Source organism: Equus caballus, unplaced genomic scaffold (genome assembly GCF_041296265.1).
Source record: "Equus caballus isolate H_3958 breed thoroughbred unplaced genomic scaffold, TB-T2T haplotype2-0000769, whole genome shotgun sequence".
Lineage (NCBI taxonomy): Eukaryota > Metazoa > Chordata > Mammalia > Perissodactyla > Equidae > Equus > Equus caballus.
The window spans coordinates 85,166-102,461 of NW_027221988.1; the positions used below are offsets into that span (position 1 = coordinate 85,166).

At 56.4% G+C, this 17,296-nt stretch overlaps 1 protein-coding gene across 1 annotated transcript; it reads left to right on the forward strand.

Annotated features, from left to right (window-relative positions):
* Nucleotides 1-471: 471 nt before the first annotated feature.
* Nucleotides 472-10,475, forward strand: LOC138922343 (ral guanine nucleotide dissociation stimulator-like). Its single transcript, XM_070259077.1, has 14 exons — nt 472-677; nt 1,116-1,232; nt 2,097-2,287; nt 3,740-3,852; nt 3,986-4,347; nt 5,130-5,345; nt 5,705-5,808; nt 6,286-6,352; nt 7,883-7,936; nt 8,355-8,429; nt 8,994-9,026; nt 9,392-9,513; nt 9,720-9,823; nt 10,149-10,475. Exons 1-14 carry the CDS (start codon nt 543-545, stop codon nt 10,304-10,306), a joined length of 1,851 nt encoding a protein of 616 aa, XP_070115178.1. The 5' UTR covers nt 472-542; the 3' UTR covers nt 10,307-10,475.
* The last annotated feature ends 6,821 nt before the right edge of the window (nt 10,476-17,296 follow it).

Consider the following 17,296-nt stretch of genomic DNA (forward strand, 5'->3'; position numbering starts at 1 on the left):
TTGGAGAGGTATTCCCGACTGCATCCACCCCTTCTTGTAATTCTTCCACCTCTAAGTTCGGGGACCAGACCCAGGCGGCACCACCTCCCAGATATGGGAGGCGTTATCACATGTCCACCCGAAGACGTCCCTGGGAATGTGTTTCTAGCGCCATCCCATCGTGCAGGTTGGGAGACTGGGGAGGCCCTGAGAGGCACAGTGGCTTTTCCAGGACACAGAACTGCTAGGAAAAAGGAGATCCGAACTGGGCGCTCTCTCTTCAAAGCTGGGGCGCTGGTTCCGATCCCAAGGAGCTGTGGGGAGGGCTGTGATGGAACTTTCTGTACAGCTCGGGAGATGACACGGGCAAGGAGGGTGAGCGGTCAACAGCCCCGAGGGGGCTTTGGGTGGGTCTGATGGAGGGAAGGGCCCCCCATCCTGGAACCTTGGAGACATGACCTCACTTCCTTGGCGACCGACCCCAACAGAGCTTAGAACTCTGGTCACCAGGCAGCCATTTTGTACACATAGCCCATTTGACCAGAGACACTCGACACAGGAGGATGTGTTCGTGTATCCCCTCTTTGCGAGGCTCTGGCGCACAGAGAGCCAACAATGACAGTCTTCTCCAGCGCTGTCGACATTGGCTGAGACCGCACCTCCAAGACCTCAGGCCATTCGGAAGAAGGAACCCTCAGGTAACACAAGGCAGCCCAGGGCGGGCCACTCCGGGTCAGGCCACAAGTGTGATCCCACCCTCCCATGCGGGCAGCCCCACACCCCTTGACCCTTATTGTGTGTGTGTGTTGGCGGGCATGGAGTGACGGAAGGCAGGGATGAGCGTGGAGCTACCCTGGACGGGAGCAGACGGTTAGGGCTTGGAAGCCTGGCGGTATGTCGTGTTCATATCCCGGGTGGTGGCTGGCAGGATGGAAGGTGAGTGCTGGGAGCCAAGCTGCCCTACCCGTAGGTGAATCCCAAGCCCGTGAGGTGTCATCTCATTCGCTCCCTGTCTGGAGGTCTATGCGGATGCCCCTCTGTCTGTGCTCGGTGTGCGGGAGAGTTTTCCCCCTGTGGGCAAGTGCAGGCAGGCCCCTGCTACCTGCCGCCGCGGCCACCGGACGCTGTCTTTGCAGAGCTCCACCCAGGAGATGGTCCAGGAGCTGGCGCATGGGTCCTACGGCTCCATCTCCCTGGACAGGGGGCAAGTGCAGCAGACCACCGACCTTGCCCGGGGCTGGACTGAGGGGAGAGTGAGTGACACCCGGGGCCCTGAGATCACCGGGGTGTGTCCACAATCCAGAGTCAAATCTGGAGCCCTCCCCTGGACCCGCCCAGGGCTTTCCCACTGGAGTGTCCCAAGGGCCCAGTCCCAAAGGAATCTGGACTTCCACGCCTCCTCACCAGCTACCTAGGAGGGTGGGAAGTCGCTCTTTCCTAACCCTAGGCGGAGTAGACAAAACACTGATGTTTGCGCTTCACACTCGGCCAGGGGCATCTTTGAAATCTGCCATTTTCTGAATCTGAAACCTCTGTAACGAGGGTCTCAAACCTCCCTTTCGTGTAAAAGAAAGAAAAACCAGCGTCCTTTCTTGTAGTCAGCCAGATCCTCACAGCGTCTGTCTGCCCGTGCACTGTCTCCCGACTGGGGAGGGCTGAGGTTCCCACCAGACATTTCCCTTCATGTCAGGAGCACATGAAGCCTCAGGTGGGGGAGCGGGGGAGTCCTGCAGCCCTGGCTTAGGGCGGTTCTCAGTTCCGACGCACAGGACCCTGAGCAGCCACTTGGCAGCCCGAAGCTTCCGTCCTCTCATCTCTAGAATGGGGATGTTTGTGTTGGATTCGCTGGTCAGTGCTCTTAATGCACGCTTTGGTGCGGGGCGGTCTGTCCTTGCCAAGCCAGCCAAGTGTCCTGAGGAACTCATCGTATAATCCTCCCCCCGCCCAAACTCAAATTGGACTTTTCAAGCCTGGAAACCGGTTGGCTGTGGGCAATCCTGTCCCTCCTCTGCACACATCCCTGAGGGGCTCACAGTTCCTGGGGGACCTCCAGACCTTGACTTCCTGGAGGTTCACGCTGGTGCTGGTGACTCTGTGTCCTTCCTCATCTCACCCAGCGCGGAGAGTCACTCGGGCAGCGGAATGAGGCCTGCAGGATGCGGGCCCTCCAGGCAGGCCTGCTGGAGAGGCTGCCGCCGTCCATAGGACCAGCCTTGGCGCCTCGAAACATGGCCAACGTCACCACCATCGTGTTTGACTGCGCGGCTGTCCTCACCTCCCACGGGGTCCTGGACCACCTACTTGCTACGTGAGTGCCCAGCCCCTCCTCAGCACAGTGGTGACTCTGCCCACTGCCAGCTGTGTGTCTTGGAAACGGCCCTCCATCTCTCTGAGCTTCGATTGCTCCTCTGCAAAGTGGAGTGGGAGAGGATAAACTTCATCGGGTTCTGGTGGGCACGAATGGGATGAGCCACGGCAGGTGCTTCCCTGGGGCCTGGCTCTACAGAAGGGGCTGAGAGACGTGCCGTGGTTGTTCCTGGTTATTCTTTCCCTCTCCCCGATGAAGAGCAGTCTGCTCCCCCATCGCTGGGATGGGGCCTTTCTGAGTTTGCAAAGGCACACGGAAAGCACTCTGGCAGGGAGTGTGGGATTCCATGCAGCTGGTCGTGGGGCGGGTCCTTGGAGTAGCCAAGGAGGGGTCTCCGGGGCCGCAGAGGGGCCCCAGGCCCACTCAGCTACCGGGGATGCTTCTGGTTGGAGTTCATTCGAGAACACTGTATATTAAGCACCTGTGACATGCGGGAGCTTTAGAGACACTTGGCACAACGCAGTGAATGAAGCAGACACAGCCCCTGGACCCCCGCAGCAGCCTGAGACTCAGATAGTCACACACCATATCATCCACAGATCCTGTCCCCCGCCTGTCCCAGGGGATGCCCTCCTATGCTCCTTTACGACTGGAGGCCTCTTCCCACGTTCTCATGCATGATGGACCCCAGCGCCAACTAAAGACCTGAGTGTTCTTTGAGTGCCAGACGAGGGCCTCCTGTCTCCACAGAACAGGGCTGGGGGAGAACAAGAGGACAGAGGACTGTGGCTGGGGCGGGCCCGGCACAACTCTGATCTCACTCATCTTTTGATTCCTCTGGGAGGGCTGAGGTCTGATGGCTTCTACTGCAAGGGGATAGGAGTGAAAGAGAGCTGTGGGTGGGGTCCCAGAGCCCCTGGGAACCAGAGGGGAGGCTGGCTTGAGCTGTTCCCTGGCGACCCATCCCCACCACAGTCCCGTCTCCCTCCGCTTCCCCTTCTCCATATCCACCCCTTCTGACCACCACCAGCAGGCCCAGAAGAGAAGGGGTGTTAGCGAGCCGCTCACACATCGGCCTCAGTCCTCAGTCCACTTGCACAAGGGCGTGGAGGGCTGGGCTGGACTGTGTCCAGCCTCTTTGCGAGAAGAGTGGCAGTGGGAAGAAGAGACTCACACAAACCCCGTGTTCCACCTGCTGGATGAGCAGGCCTGCCACTGCCAGGATGGCCACACAGGAGTCAGCGCCGGGGTGGGACTCCCCCCTGGTGGAAAGGGGCAGGCACAGGGCCCAGACCCAAAGCAGGGTGCCTTGGGAGGACAGTGTGGAAGCGACGGCCAGGCCTCTGGCTCTGTGGCCCAACTGCTTCCGCCCAGTACCGCGTCTTCTATGGTGGGAACCTGGCTGGACCCAATGCAGGATTTCTGGGAGCCCACGCCCTTTCCCTCTTTCAGGATGCGGCTGGCCTCTCTGCGTGTCATCTGGCCTGGGTCGCACCTGGGAGGCCCTGCCTACCTTCCCCAGGTCCAGCTGCAACATCTGGGGCCCAGGAGGGCAGAGCTGGAAGGTGAGGGCACAGCAGTCTGGGAAGACTGTCTGCGGTGGGGTTCACGGGCTGGGGTTCCCTTCAAGACAGCGGAGTCTCTCCTGTCTTGTAAAGTCGGGTACGTAGGTGAAACTTTCTCTTTCTCCCGCTGCAGCGCCAGTTCCAGAGCTCCTGCCGGCTCTAGAGCCAGAGCAAGGGCCAGCTCCGGGGCCAGAGGCAGCTCCAGCTGTAGTTCCACCGTCCGCGCCGGAGCTGGAGGCGGCCTCACCACCAGCAGCCTCACCTCCAGCAGCCTCACCTCCATCGGCCTCTCCAGGGCCGGAGCGAGCGCCATCAGCTTCAGCCCCAGTGCCAGCTTCTGAGCTGGAGCAAGATGCGCCATTGACTTTTGGACGATCTCTGCCTCCAGCTGCCGAAGTCACCGCAGAAGCGAGCGCCGAGCTGAGAGAGGAGAGGCCTAAGCTGCTGGACTTCCCTCCGAAGCTGGTGGCCGAGCAGCTGACCCGGATGGATGCGGTGAGCAGCGGGGCTCTTGGGCTAGGTGGGGCCCGCCTTGGTGGGCCATCAGCTGCCCCAGACCTCCTGTTCCCTCAGCCGCAATCCAACGATGTGGGTGCAAGTCACAGCTCCCCCACTCACCCACCGGGTGACCTGGGCCACCTTCTGGCCCCCAAGTCCTTGCTGTCCCCACATGGACAGTAGAGAGCACACCAAGGGCGGGCACCTGCTGGGCAGAGTGGCTGTGCGGATGGATGAGGTCAAACAGAGAGGAAGCGGGGCAGAGAATAGCCCTCTGGTGGGGGAGGGAAGCTCACTGGAGTGCTGCCAAGTCCTGGGTCACTCACCCATCGGCCCAGGAGGCCTCAACAGCCTCCGTACTTATTAGACACCTAGTGCGTCCTTACCTACATGGAAGACAGGCAAACAAAGCCCATGGTTGTTGCTGCCTCGGGGGAACGTGCAGCTGAAAGGGGAGTGGGACCAGGGGGTGATGAGAACGGGTGGAAGATGCCCCTTGAGATGGGCAGGTGTGAGCCGTGTTCTGGTGCTTGGGGGAAGCAAGACTGGGCTGCGAGCCAATGGGACTTCTCTTCCCCGCCCCTATTGGGTCCTCGGTCATCCTGCGCTGGGCGGCCTCAGCGGACACAGACAAAACCCAGAGACTCCCAGAAGCTTCAGGCCACCTCCTCAGGTTCCTGAGCTGCAGCTGACCAGTGCCTCCTGCCTGGGGCTGCGGGGGCCTGCAGACTCTGAGCTCGGGTGTGGCAGGGTCAGGTGACAGTCCCCATCCTCCCCAGGAGCTGTTCAAGAAGGTGGAGCCCCGCCACTGCCTGGGTTTTGTGTGGTGCCAGCGGCCCAATGGGAGCAAGGAGTACCTGGCTCCCACGGTTCGGGCCACTATCAACCAGTTTCTTCACGTGTCCGGCTGCGTCATCACGACGTGCCTTGGGGACCTCAGCATGACGGCCCAGGACAGGGCCAGAGTCGTCGAGCTGTGGATTCAGGTGGCCAAGGTCAGTAGTGGCAGGGCCCAGGGAGCCCCTCCCTGGAGTCAGGGGGACTGCCCCTTCTCCTCTCGCAGCTTTCAGCCTTGAAGTCGGTGGTCTGGGCCTCGGCAAAGTCCTAGGCCCCTTGCTGCCAAGGGCCTGCTGACCTTGAGTGCTGGTCCCAGTGGTGGGAAGCTCCCTTCCCGCCCTGGGTTGAGCTAAAATCTTCCTGCCCGCGAGCGTTACTCATCAGCTCCCAGGTGTGCCCTCCCTCGCTTCCCTGGGCATCTGCCTCATCCAGGACAGCAGAAGCCCACGAGGGGACACAAGCCAGAGGAAGCAGGGCTCCAGCCCGCCGTCGCAGCTCATTCCCTTCCCTTCCTCAGGAGTGCCGAGTCCTTGGAAATTATGCGTCCCTGCGTGCCATCGTGTCTGCTCTGCAGAGCCCCTCCATCAGCCGTCTGCAAAAGACATGGGGACGAGTTGCCAGGTGGGTAGGCCGTGCTCCATCCAAGCACCACCAGGGCGGACCAGACATCCCCCGTGCGACTGCCATGGACCCCTCATTCAGCTAGGACCATCTGGGAGGCAGCGGACCCTAGGGATGGGGACTGGCCTCCTTGCTCGGGTCTCTGAGACTCTCTGAGACCCTAGGCAGTGGCTCCCCCCTTGTCACATCCTGGATTGAGCCACACTGGAGATTTCCAAGGGTGTACTTCGCAGCAACGGAGCCCTCATCGGCAACCAACGCTGTTAGAAACAATGTGCTCAGTCGGAGTGGGAATGGAGGCCCCAGGTGACCGCAGGAGAGCCTCCACCCGAGTCCCACGGTGACCTCAGAGCTCCGAAGAACCCGGGGAAAACCCTCGTCCAGGCCCCAGGCCCTTTGAACCTTCCGGGTTCTCAGCCAAAGGCATTTCGCCTTCAACCGCCCCGGGTTTTCTTTCCTCCTTTCCTCTCCCCTCAGGAAGAGCTCTCGAAAGTTGAAGAGGTTCATCAAAGACCAGTGGGTGAGCAGGAGGCAGCTGGTGAAGGTAAGACGGAGGCTGCACATCTGGAAGGAGGGGGAGCGAGAGGGGAGGGGACCCGGCAGGATGAGCTTTGGTTCTCCTGTCACGTGAAGTTGGTCAGGAAAAGATGGACAGGAAGAGGGATGTGCTAGCTCCATGGGCAGGTGGGGGCAGTTTGGGACAGGAGGCCAGGGGCATGGGATAGAATGGTGCGGGCTGGACTGTTCCAGGAGGCTGAGGACCTGGCAGAAGGTGCCGGTGTCTGGCTTCCATGCTGCTCCATCAGCTGCCCTGCATCTTCCTCCTGGCCACTGGCTGGAGCGAGTGGGCGGGCTTCCTTTCTTCCGAAGTCAGCCCAGTCTGTGCTCAGGAAGCCAGGGCCCCACTGCTCCTTCTGTCTTCACTGTGCCTCGCAAGAAGGGCACCCTGCCTGCCTGAGGGATGGGCACTGCCGGATCCCACGGGCCGGGGGCACTCAGGGGCTTCCCAGCCTTGGGACGGACACTGGACCTGGGACAGATCTGTGTCCCCTCGGTGACTCCCCACTCTGGCCCCTAAAGTGGGCGCTGCAGACAGTCCCAGTGGGATGCTCACCCAGGTCCTTGTTGGCGATGACATGTGCCCCGGAGGGCAAGGGCAAGTGCCCAGGGAACTGATGGCTTCTTCAGGGATCCTTCCCGCCCAGACGTCAGAAGTTTCCTCGTAAAACAGAAAGGAAATGCCACCCCGCAGTGCCCTGGTCGCCCCCTCCCCTGCTAGTCAGACGTGGCATTCGGGGTCCCCATCCTGAGCGGATGAAGAAAGAATTCTGTGCAGGGGAACTCCCTGAGGGGATCCTAGGGAGCTGAGGGCTTTAGCAAGGCCTTGGCCTCGGCCTGGGATCAGAGACTCCTGGGCGTTGGGGCTGGCAGAAGCCTCTTGACCAGGCCTCCTGAGACACCTCATCTCCCTCCATCCGTGGCTCGGCCCAGCTGGGGGCCCGAACACAGCCTGAGAGTCCCGAGGACAGCACTGTGGTCAGCGGCTGGGCAGAGGGTGGTGTGAAGGCAGAGGAGACAGGGCCTGTGGCTGGGAGGGGGAGCAGCCTCTCCTCTGGGGCCCCCTGAGCAAGTCCCTGCCCCTGTGTGGGCCTTGGTCTCCTCATCTGGGAGCCAGAGGGAGATGAGCCGTGGTGCAGGCCTCACAGTGGGTGCCGAGGCTCAAGGGTGGGGAGGAATGTGGGGAGCTTGGACCTGGCTCCAGAGGCAGGCTTGAGCGGAGAGCAGTGATGACGGTCAGATGACGCTTGGGCCTCAGGAGACTGTGGGAGGCAGACAGAGTTCGTCAAACCTTCCAGACGAGGTAACAGGTTCAGGGAGGCCTGGGCGGGCCCAAGGTCACACAGGAGTGAGTGTTGGAGCTGGGATGGCTCTGGAATCAGAGCACCCTGGAGGCGGGAGCCGCAGGGGCACCAGGTGACTGGGGCCACATGTCCAGGGTCCCCGATCTGGGAGGGGTCTGGGAGGACACTTGGAGGGGAGCGTCGGCTCACTGGCCCTGTCAACACCCTGGCAGGAGGCGACCTCTATGTTGACCAGCCTGGAGACGGGCCCCACAGGTGCCCAGAAGGTAAGGGTGCCTGTGGAGGAGGGGCCCAGGAGTCGCAGGAGAGGGGACTCCCCTTCCTAGCCGGAGGTCTCTACCAGCAGAGAGGGAGCCTTTCTCCTCCAGCCCTGCTCCTGGTGCCACAGACCTGAAATGCCTGCATTGGAAGTGACCAGGAGGAGGCCTGGAACGGATGGGCGCACAACGGATTTGGGACAGGGAGGGGCGGGGACCACGTACCCTGGGTTTTGCCAGAGCCGGCTGCTGGGAGGTGCCTGGAGGAGTTTGGGGTTCCTGGAGGAGAGAAGAGGAGGAAATTGGGGGGAGGCCGCCTAGGTGGGTAGCTTGGGCTGGGCAGGAGGCTGGGGTGAGGAGTGGAGGAGAGGTCTTTGACGGCTCCTGAGAGCGGGATCTCATCACCGTCTCCACCCCGCTGGCACAGGGGCTCATCCCCTTCCTTGGCACATTCCTCAATTACCTACTGCTGCTGGACACCAACATGGAGGATTACCTGGAGGTGAGTGAGCCTGGAGGTGGAGCTGGGGATCAGGATTCGGAGATTTGGGAGGAGAGACTTGCACTGAGGCCTGAGCTCACAACCCTTGGCAGAGTCCTCTCGTGAGGGCCTCACAGCCACCCCGGGAGCTGGGTGTCATGGCCATCTTAGTGATGAGTGAATATAGGATCCAGGTGAGCCGCCAGTCCAGGCTGCCTGACTGCGGAGCTGCTGGAGGGTGTGTCTGAGCTGGACTCAGCCTCTCCCTCAGGCCCCGCCCCTGCAGGGAGTGAAGCCAGGCCCCTCCAAGGCAGGAAGCACACGAGTGGCTGAGCATCCCTTCCTGCCTGAGGCCTCAGTCTGTCTGTCTGTCAGAGAGGGCTGTCTTAGAATGTCCCTGAGCCATAGCCCCGTGGCCTCCTTGCTCTGGAGCTCAGAGTCTTGCCCGGGACCCATTCCCGTTTCTGGTAGCGCCTGCTCCCTGGTCGACCCTGCTGGTAGAGCAACCTGAGAAAGGGTGGAGACGGGGGCTAGCTATGGGCTAAGGGGGCTGTTGCTCATGGGCTTTGGCTCTCTGCCTTCCAGGGAAATGAGATCAATTTTGAGAAAAGGAGTGAGGTGAGCAGCTGTGGCCTCCCCGTGCGGAGGGTGGGGCTGTGGCAATCAGAGACTCCTCCGGGGAAGACCTTCTCTGGCCCGATGCCTTGGGCCTTGCTTTCCTTGGGAGAGTTCGGCACCCAGAGCTGGGAAAGCCGTCCCATTGGTGCGTGGGGGAAGGGGCTGGCACCAAGGACACCTTCCTGCAGGAGGAGCTATTTCAAGCCAACTGTGAGAACGAGCAAGTCCTGCACGGAATTGGAGGGAAGGAGGGTTCCCATGTGGGCCAAGACCCCAGACCAGCTCCTTGACCCTCTTCTCACCTGTCTGAGTCCCCAGCACGGTCCCCCACCCAGGCCCCGTCTGCATCATGTCCTTTCTCCCAGGAATTCAAAGTCACCGAGCAGATCTTCCTGCTCCAGGAGGCAGTCCATCTTTACCACATTGAGGCTGAGGAGCGATTTGGGGCCTGGTTCGAGGCCATGGAGCCCCTCAGCGAGGATGAGAGGTGAGGCGGGGCAGGAGTTGGTGAGGGCAAGGCGGACTCTCTCTGATGGCCAGCTCCAGGGAGCCCGTGCCCGTGGCTTCCGGGTCAGTCCCGGGGCTTGTCGCATGGTCACCCGTGGGGCCCTGGGACTCCAACTGCTGGCCGTCTCTGGGAGGGTCACCTGAGGTGTGGCTCCCGGTAGCTGAAAAGTCCCCTCTGTCCTTTAGCTACAGCCTGTCCTGCCACCTGGAGCCCCCACAGGAGAGGGCCGGCAAGATGCGCCGGTTTTTCCTGCCCAAGAAGAACCGCGCGTCTCTCAGCTCAGGGCTCGGTGAGTGTCCAGACAGGCAGGGACTGAAGCCAGGGGCTCCGGAAAGCTTCGGGCTAAGCACGGGCCTAGGGAGATGGACAGCCGGCACGGGGATCCCAGCTCCACTGCTGACCAGGCCTGTGAGGGACAATTCCCTTGACCTTTGTGGGACTCAGCTTCCTCTTCTGTGAAATGGGTGAAGCGAAATGCCAGCTCCCATGTCAGGGACAATGGGGTAGTGTTGACTGAACACTCAGGACAAGGTTTGGAGCAGAATGCAGTGGGGCTGAGGTGTTGGGCTGGGATACTGGTGTGACCCCCCCAATCATCAGTGTCTTCTCTTCAGTCACCAGACCCCTGACGCAGAACCCAGCAACAGTGGCAGATCCCGGTCCTTCCAACAGCTCGAGTGCAGCCTGCTCTTCAGCGGCGGGGACGCGGCTGGGAAACACGCGGGGCCCCAGGCCGGCTCCTCCCATGCTGATGGGGAGAAGAACATTCTAAGCCTTTTCCTGGGAGCCCTGGAGCCCAAGAGGGAGGGGACGACCCCACCCCACAGGCCTGGCAGCTCCACCCCAGCGCCTGTTTACCACTTGGGAAGGGGCCGTATTTCTTTCGTGTTAGTAGTTAGTGCTAGTTTTGAATTTGATGTTAAAATCCTGTTTCTGTTCCAGCCTGCGAGTCACGGTCTGGTTCTTTCCCCTCCTGTGCTCGTGTCAAGGAGACACAGACTCTCGCGTTCCTCCTGGAATGAAGAAATCTTGCAGGGTCTCGGCTTATTGTATGTGAGAGAAGGGAGAAGGGCCAGGCCCCTCCCTGGATACTGAGGGACACCTCCGCGCCCCCCCTTACTCAGAGGACGGCTTCATTTCAGTGTGGTTCACGTGGGCCAGGAGCAGAGACAGCACCCAGAGCTCCTGGCATTTAGAGGGTGGAGGTACTTTCACAGGCAGAGCAACAACCACTGGAATGCGGGTGTCTTTAAAATGGCACGGGCCAGCACCACGACCTGCCCCAGGACAGTGGCTGCTTTTCCACCCCTTTGGAGGAGAGGCCACGTTTTCGGCTTCTCTTGTGGAGGTTCCTCTTCACCAGATGTTAGGAACTTGTCGTTTTCTAATGAGGCTCTGGACAGCAGCAGCTCTAAGTGCAGAGAACGATGTAAAAGCTCAAAACGTGCATGTGGAGGGTCAAGGCCGGAGAAGGTCATGTGCAGATGGACTAAGGGCAGGCAGGACCCTCCCTCCCCCGGCCCCTCTGGGGGCTCCATGTTCACCCTTCACCTGGATTGGAATCCTCTGGGATCCTGGTCCACGGCTCTGAATTCCTTTCCCTGCAAGTTTGGTATCCAGGGGGACAGATCTGTGATGCAGCTTTGAAGGCTACATCTGGGCATCCTTCCCGACGCATCACTGCTCCTTGTCCACCAGGATTTCCTGCCTCCGTGCACTTCCTTCTGCAATTCTTGGAAGGGCAGAAATTCCCTCGAATGCCTCGGCCTCTCTGTCCCGTACCTCGTGGCCACTCCTCCCTGGCAGGGTCTGACGGATCACGGGTGGAGTCTGCTTTGCAAACATTAGATACCCTAATCCTGGCCAAAGAATGACCTATACTCTCCCTCGCTGCCCAGGGTGACATCTGGGCCCCTGTGGTTCTGAGGTGTGTGGTCTCAGGCAATCACCTGTTCACACACTCAGGCATGTTGTTTCTGACTCATCCTAACGGGGCAGGAGGACCTGAGCCTATAAACCATGCAGCCCCTCGGAGGGCTGTGTTCTCTTGCCCAGCCTTATGCTCCGTTTATGGTGTGGGTGTGAACCTTTCCCGTTGGAAGCTTTCAGAGATGAGTCGTGAGAGGAGGGTGGTTGAGGGGTCCAGCAGGGAACGCAAGCAAACGGATGACGGGTAAACACAGCCTGACAAAATTAAAACACTTAAATGGTTCCAGTCTGGTGGTGAGCAGACACTGCTCCGAGCTCACTCCAAGAACCCACCCGGTGACCAGGAGCTAGAGGGTTACCACCTGGCATTTTGAACGCCCCCCCCCCCACCCCACCCCGGGAAAGACCCTGTAAGACTAGGACCACAGGAAGTGCTTGGCCCTTCTGAGTTCTCCCCTCCTTTCTGATGGCTGCAAGTGTCACCCAGACACACAGCAGCGTGAACCCTGCCAGGGAGGCCTCCTCAGTACGGCCAGCAGCTGAGGAGAAATGCTGGTTCCCAGCAGCCCAGGCCCTTCTTGGTATGGCACAGCCATCCAGGAAGGTGACTTTCTAAATGGAAGCCGGAGCCGGCTGTACCTTCCCGCCACAGAGAAAGAGAAGTGCCAAGTCCCAAGGCTAGTCCAGGCCCAGGAGGAAGACACCGTGTCCAAGGGGTTTCCCTCACAGGGCCGTGAGGCTCCTGAGAGCCGACCCTTTGGTTGCAGCGCTTTGTTTGTCATGAGCCTACCAGACGGCAGAGGACAATAACTCGCTGCCTCTTTGGGCTTCCAATGGCCAAAAATGAACTGATCGCCAGCAAAAAGAGGCCCACATGTGCAGCACCTGTATCTCATCAGTCTTTATGTTACTTTGATATAAATTTTAGAGAGAGAGCTATATATATATGTTCACTCACACACAAATATATCATGCACTCTAACTTATTCCAAACAGAATCAAGAAATAATACTCATACTCCTCAAATGCACGGTTTTGCAGCTGGTTCCCTCTCGGTAGCTGGTATTTATAAGCACCTTCTTCCAGGACCCATTTCATCTTCCCTTCGCCCTCCACAAACCCCGCGGCTGGTCATGGTGCTCTGCCTGGTTAGGGGACCATAACCTGCCTTCCTGAAGGGTCTGGGTCATGGCAGTCCTACCTGGATTGGATTCTGCTCATTCCCTGGGGACTTCAAGCCCAGGACGTGCTAGCCCACAAAACGCGGTCAGGAATCTCCTGAAGTCCACACGTGGGCTTCCTCCTCTCCAGGCTGAGGAGCAGAGGGAAGCCCGAGTCCCAGAGGAACACGAGGGCTCCAGACAGTGTCTGCTTTGCATGTCAAGATGGAGAAAACTCAGGGGAAACTCTGAGGGTGAAGCAAGGCAGTCCGTTGTCATCATTCTCTGCACTGAATCCACCCAGACGGTTCCAGCAGAGGCTCCACAACAAGCAGCCCCAAGCACCCAGGCGGGAGGCCGGCTGCGCTGTCCTGCCTGGGCTTGCCCAGTACATGCATGGTCTACATATTTTGCAAATGACCACAGCTGAAGATGCCCAAGGGCTAAGATTCACCCTGAGCTAACATCCATTGCCAATCTTCCTCGGTTTTTTTTTTTTTTTTCCCTTGAGGAAGACTAGCCTTGGGCTAAGATCTGTGCCCATCTTCCTCTATTTAACACGTGGGATGTCTGCCACAGCATGGCCCGATAAGCGGTGTGAATGTCCACAACCGTGACCCGAACGTGCCAATGCCGGGCCTCCAAAGTGGAGTGGGCCAGTTTAAGCCCTGCGCCACCCTAGGTTATTTTAACACATCACTCTCAGAAACTGATAAATCTGTCACGTGAAGGTAAGCAATTCTAAAGAGGATTTCCGTAATACTGCAAGCTCCATCCCTCCAATAGACAATCAAGTCCTAACAAGCAGCGGTTTATTGTCACGTTGCTGATGCCGGAAAAGGTCTCTGTTGACAGCACGATCCCTCAAAGGCCTTGTCCATTTCTGTGAATCCAATTTCCAGCACATAGAGATCTAAAGATTGAGGCAAATGTGGTCTTTCCTCCTTGCAACTCTGAATTAACATGCAATAAAGAGCAGAAAAATGGAGACCTGGAAGCAGACCTCTTATTTGAGAACAGAGATATACCAGCGCTTTTGAAATGATCTTTGGAGTCTACCGGAGTATTGCACAGAAGGAATGATCCATTCCGACTAGGTAGGTTTTACTGTGTCGCTGTGAGGGCGACAACGGAATCATCCCGCGAATCGGTAACTCTCTGTGACTTTCAAGCGCAGATAAATAATATACTTCGGAAAGGAAAATGCGAGAGCACCGTGAAACGGAAAGCCCTCCTTGCTCTACTCAGCTGAAATCCAGTCTCTCCTCCACAAGAAATCCCTGTCTATGCTTCCTACGTCCCACAGAGGAGTTTAATAAAAGAAAAGGATTGGTATGTCTTGAAGTTGCAAGAGCTCAAGCAAGAAAACGTGGGACCCTTCAAGGAGACGTCAGTGAAGTGCCGGGCTCCATCTCAGGGGCACCAGCGTCTCCTCTCTTTCCTGGTGCTGTCAGCACATCCTTCTTGGGCGCTCACTTTCTCTGCCTGGCTGCTGAGCCTGTCCACAATCGCTCTCTCCCGCCCTCTTCCCCGTCCCCTCCTGTTTGCTCAGATCTTCCACAGTCACCAGCAATTGTTGGCCGTGGAGCTATGGGATGCCCAGACCAGTTCCCAGAATCATCTCTGCCAAATCTGAGGAAGGGCAGGGGTGTGTATGGGACTGGACGGGGCACCCCATGCGAGCGCACCCCGCAGGAATTCACCTCTGCTGCAAGGTGCAATTTTGCAAGGCTACGGCAAGTTCCAAAGGGCTTGCCACTTCTCTCCTGCCAGCAGACCTGTTGGGGCTGGTGCCACGTGCTCTCCCAGTGACCCCTCACTGCTGGGTGGGATGGCATTCTAGTAACTGGCCTTCTGAATATGTAACTGCGCATCCTCAAAGAGATGGGAATTCTTAATCCGGGCTTTGGTTTGGGTTGATTCCCACGATCACGCAGCTTCCTCTGCGAAGACTTGACCATCATCACTTCTTTTCCTCTCGTCCTGTAAAAGTAATCATGAAACTGGACCCAAATGAGAAATGAAGCATGGCTTCTTAGGACAATTATCTCAGTTTCCCTGTACTTCCACCCTTCCTCTCTCCCTCTGGAGCTCTTCTGACCTGTGTCCCAGGACATCGTCAAGCAGATTTGGGTCAAGGACAGAAAGCTCAAGGTCAAAACTCAGGACTGCTCCAGATCAGTTTTCCTCCCCCGTCTCGTAACACCCCCTCCTTGTTTCAGTGTGATTTTATTCTCTTTTATTGCTCTTGCCATTCTCATCTGTGCAAGTCCTGGCACTCTCTCTGAGGACACGTGATCCCCCAGCTTACTATAGATCCCAATTCCCAACCTTTCTGTGTTTTCTGACTATTCCTTTGGTTAACCCATTGGCCAGTTGTTGCTCTTAGCCTCTTTAGGGTCTAAATCAATTGTGACATTATCAACTACCCCACTCTTAGCGACTCACTCCCAGGTCCTGACATTTACATAACCCAAACGATCATGTTCACAACTAAATAAGTTAGAGTCCAGCCCCATGGCTGAGTGGTTAAAGTTGCGTGTGTTCTGCTTCAGGGGCCTGAGGTTTGCGGGTTCAGATCCCAGGTGCAGACCTACTCCACTCATCGGCCACGCTGTGGAGGCATCCCACGGACAAAGGAGAGGAAGACTGGCACAGATGTTAGCTCAGGGTAATCTTCCTCCTAAATAAAGAAATAAACCCTTCAGAAAATGTATTCATCCACCACAAATTCCTGATTTCCAATATGTCTTCAAACATTCGTACAGAAGATACCTGTTCCTTCAGATCGGAAGTGATGCCAGATCACCATGTCCTCACTTTAATTTCCTCGTGGACCTGTCAGTCCTACATTCCACGGACTGTGATCTCAATAATTTCCTTGAAATAATCAAAAATTCCTTACCACTCGTCTTATTTGTGTTGTAAAACCCGGGAGATCCTGATTATCTGCTTTGCCATTCTACTGCTAGTCTTATGATAACTGCTGAAGAAAAAGCACACAACACGATATTTTGTCATCACCATAAAGACAAAATCATCTGCATCAACTGGGAAGCATCCATAATGCCTGGACATTTTTTTTCTTTTTTCATCTCTCGGGTCAATAGCAAAAACACCAAGGCACTCAGTTAACAAATGGGCAAAGGAGTAGAATAGCCATTTTTCCAAAGAAGACACACAAATGGCCAACAGCCACATGAAAAGGTGCTCAGCATCACTAATCTTTAGGGAAATGCAAATCAAAACCACAAGGAGATATCACTTGACACCGGTTAGGGCGGCTATTATCAAAAAAAGTAGAGGTGACAAATGTTGGTGAGGTTGTGGAGGAAAAGGAAGCCTTGCAACTGTTGATGGGAACGTAAACTAATACTGTAATGATGGAAAATAGTCTGGAGGTTCCTCTAAAAATTAAACCTAGCGTATAATGCAGCAATCTCACGGTATTGTGTTTTGTACTTCGAATTTCTAACAGAGTATATATTCTGTTAAGTGTTCTTAAAGCAAAATAATGATAATAGTAAAGGGGGTGGGAGAAAACTTTGGTAGATGATGGATATGTTTATGGCCTCGATGGTGGTGATGGTCTCATGGGTGGACACTTATGTTCAAATTCATCAAGTTGCATACGGAAAAGTATGACATCATTACCGATTCTTCTGCACCTTAAAACACAACATGTCCTCATCCAGAAAATGAATATTGACTACGTCTGGGGACAGACGTTAGTTAGACTTATCGTGGTGATTATTTCACGATACATGCAAATCATTATATTGTACAAATGAAACTAATATAAAGTATATGTCAATTATACCTCAATTAACAAGCGCACACATCATACAAGACTATTTGAACACTGTAAACGAGTTCAGTGAATCCCTGAAACTATCCCATCCCCAAATGTCACAGGAAGCAAGGAGGATGAAGTAAGATGGAAAGTTGTTGTGCAAAGCTGCATGCAAATTAAAATCCTTTAAGTTGCGTTCAGCTGCTGTCACTGCAAACCAAGACAAGCATGGACAGTCCTTGGTGAGTCAGCTTCCGGTCAGCTCTTCCCCAAGGCCCGGCAGTCATGCGCCCCTCCCCTAGTGGGTCACTCTGCTCTGTCCTCCAAAGTGGCCAGCAGGAAACCCTGGTAAGATTCTGGAGGACAGCCGCTTTCTATCCTAGATACTCACGTTTTAACAGACACTCGAGATGAAATGTCAAGACTTAAAAGCATAAGTGTCTATTTGTGTAGTGTAGGGTATAAGGGAAACCATAGGAGGTCTTTTCAGCATCTCTCAACTCATAATGCAAACATAGCCCTGTCTTCAGAAGGACCGTCCTTGGTCTTTGGTGCAGAGTAGGGCATGTCGCAGGTGGCACGAAGGACAGGTTGTAGCAGCACTATCCTCACTCCAACAGAACTATCTCACTGGACATGACCCCGTGGGTCTCCAAAATAAGTTACTGAACATAAAGAAAAAAACCTTTCTTGAGAGGGGCAATTTTACCGATCAAGGGAAAACTTCTGAATTTTCGCATCTTATAACAAATAAATGATATGTCCTATTCTATCCTAATGAGGTAGCATGGGTACTTCCATAATAAATACTTTTCATTTTCAGTTCAAACATGCTCAGCTGCTTTCAAAAACCAAAAAACCAAAACAGAAACCCAGGCAT

Bases quoted from the DNA above. Each gene is read 5' to 3' on its own strand.
- LOC138922343 (XM_070259077.1), top strand. From the start codon at position 543: ATGTGTTCGTGTATCCCCTCTTTGCGAGGCTCTGGCGCACAGAGAGCC. The intron at 1,233-2,096 runs GTGAGTGACACC...CATCTCACCCAG, and splicing joins GGGGCTGGACTGAGGGGAGA to CGCGGAGAGTCACTCGGGCA. The intron at 6,353-7,882 runs GTAAGACGGAGG...ACACCCTGGCAG, and splicing joins GCAGGAGGCAGCTGGTGAAG to GAGGCGACCTCTATGTTGAC.